The 1,011-nt window shown below is 52.3% G+C and overlaps 1 protein-coding gene across 1 annotated transcript in view; it reads left to right on the top strand.

The window, feature by feature from the left end:
* The window catches only part of RPP14 (ribonuclease P/MRP subunit p14), a 10,607-nt gene that overhangs the window by 213 nt on the left and 9,383 nt on the right, over positions 1 to 1,011 (top strand). Inside the window, exon 2 of the mRNA XM_019504874.1 lies at positions 1 to 85. Within this exon, the coding sequence (XP_019360419.1) occupies positions 1 to 85 (85 nt within the window). The remainder of the gene's footprint in view (positions 86 to 1,011) is intronic.

Genomic DNA, 1,011 nt, shown 5'->3' with positions numbered 1-1,011 from the left:
GGAGTTCCCGGACGGCGGCGCCCGCCTCAACGCCGCGCACTTCAAGCAGCTCGTCGTCTCGGCCCTGAAGGAGTTGCACGGGGAGGTGCGTGACGCTGCCGCCTCCGGGCCCACGCGGCGGACCTGCCCCCGCGCTGCCGGCACAGCCCCGGGCACCACGCAGGGGTGAAGCAGGTGGCTCCACGGCCGGGTCCAGCCCCTGGGTTTGACACCCCTGGCCAGTCTGGGACCTCAGGCTGAGAGCTTTTAAGCTAAACAGGGTCGAGGGCCTACGTGGACAGGGCTCCCCTGGTGCTTGGTCCCAGCTTTTGCTTTCCACTAGGACCTCTAACCTGGTGTAAAATAATTTCCCTCCTGCCTTCATCCACTTCCTTTCTGCTTCTCCTGTCTCTTTGCCCTTTACTTTGGCCTTTGACTTTAAGAGGCAAAGTTTAACTCGGAGCCTTGCTGCATTTCCTGCCTCAGCATCCATAGTCAGGAGTTGCGTCAGAGAAGTGCAGTCCAACTGAGCTATCCTTTACACTTCAAAAGGAAAACCACAGCAAGCAATGCAGTCCAGTGGACTGCAACGCAAGATGTCCTGATTTGTGTTGCAGATGTCCTGACATCTGCCACTGGACTGGTGGGTGACCTGGGAAAGTTGTTTCATCGGTTCCCTCAGTTCTTTGAACTGAAAAAAGAAACAAATGATACAGGCATCTTTTGTAGAGCCCGTGGAGATCTCTGGATGCAAAGTGCTGTATATGTGGTGGGGTGTACTTGGTAGCCGTGTTGGTCTGAGACAAAAAGACATACAAAAAACTAGAACTCTTGGTTCCAAAATGATACCTTTTATTAAACCAACTGGAAAATGGCAAGAAAATTGTCCTTTTCTGCAAGCTTTCGGGATCAAAGTCCCTTCGTCAGGCTCTGGGAAACGTGTAGATGGTACAAGATGGTAAAAATTCCCTATAGGTAGGAAATAAGCTTCATTTTTGCACAGAGGGAGTTCAAGATGGAAGTCTGTCCTGG

This window comes from Gavialis gangeticus, unplaced genomic scaffold (assembly GCF_001723915.1).
Source record: "Gavialis gangeticus isolate Ggan-Ray unplaced genomic scaffold, GavGan_comp1, whole genome shotgun sequence".
NCBI classification, from domain to species: Eukaryota; Metazoa; Chordata; order Crocodylia; family Gavialidae; genus Gavialis; species Gavialis gangeticus.
The sequence above is the reverse complement of the archived record's forward strand: the minus strand, read 5'-3'. Positions and strand labels throughout refer to the sequence as shown.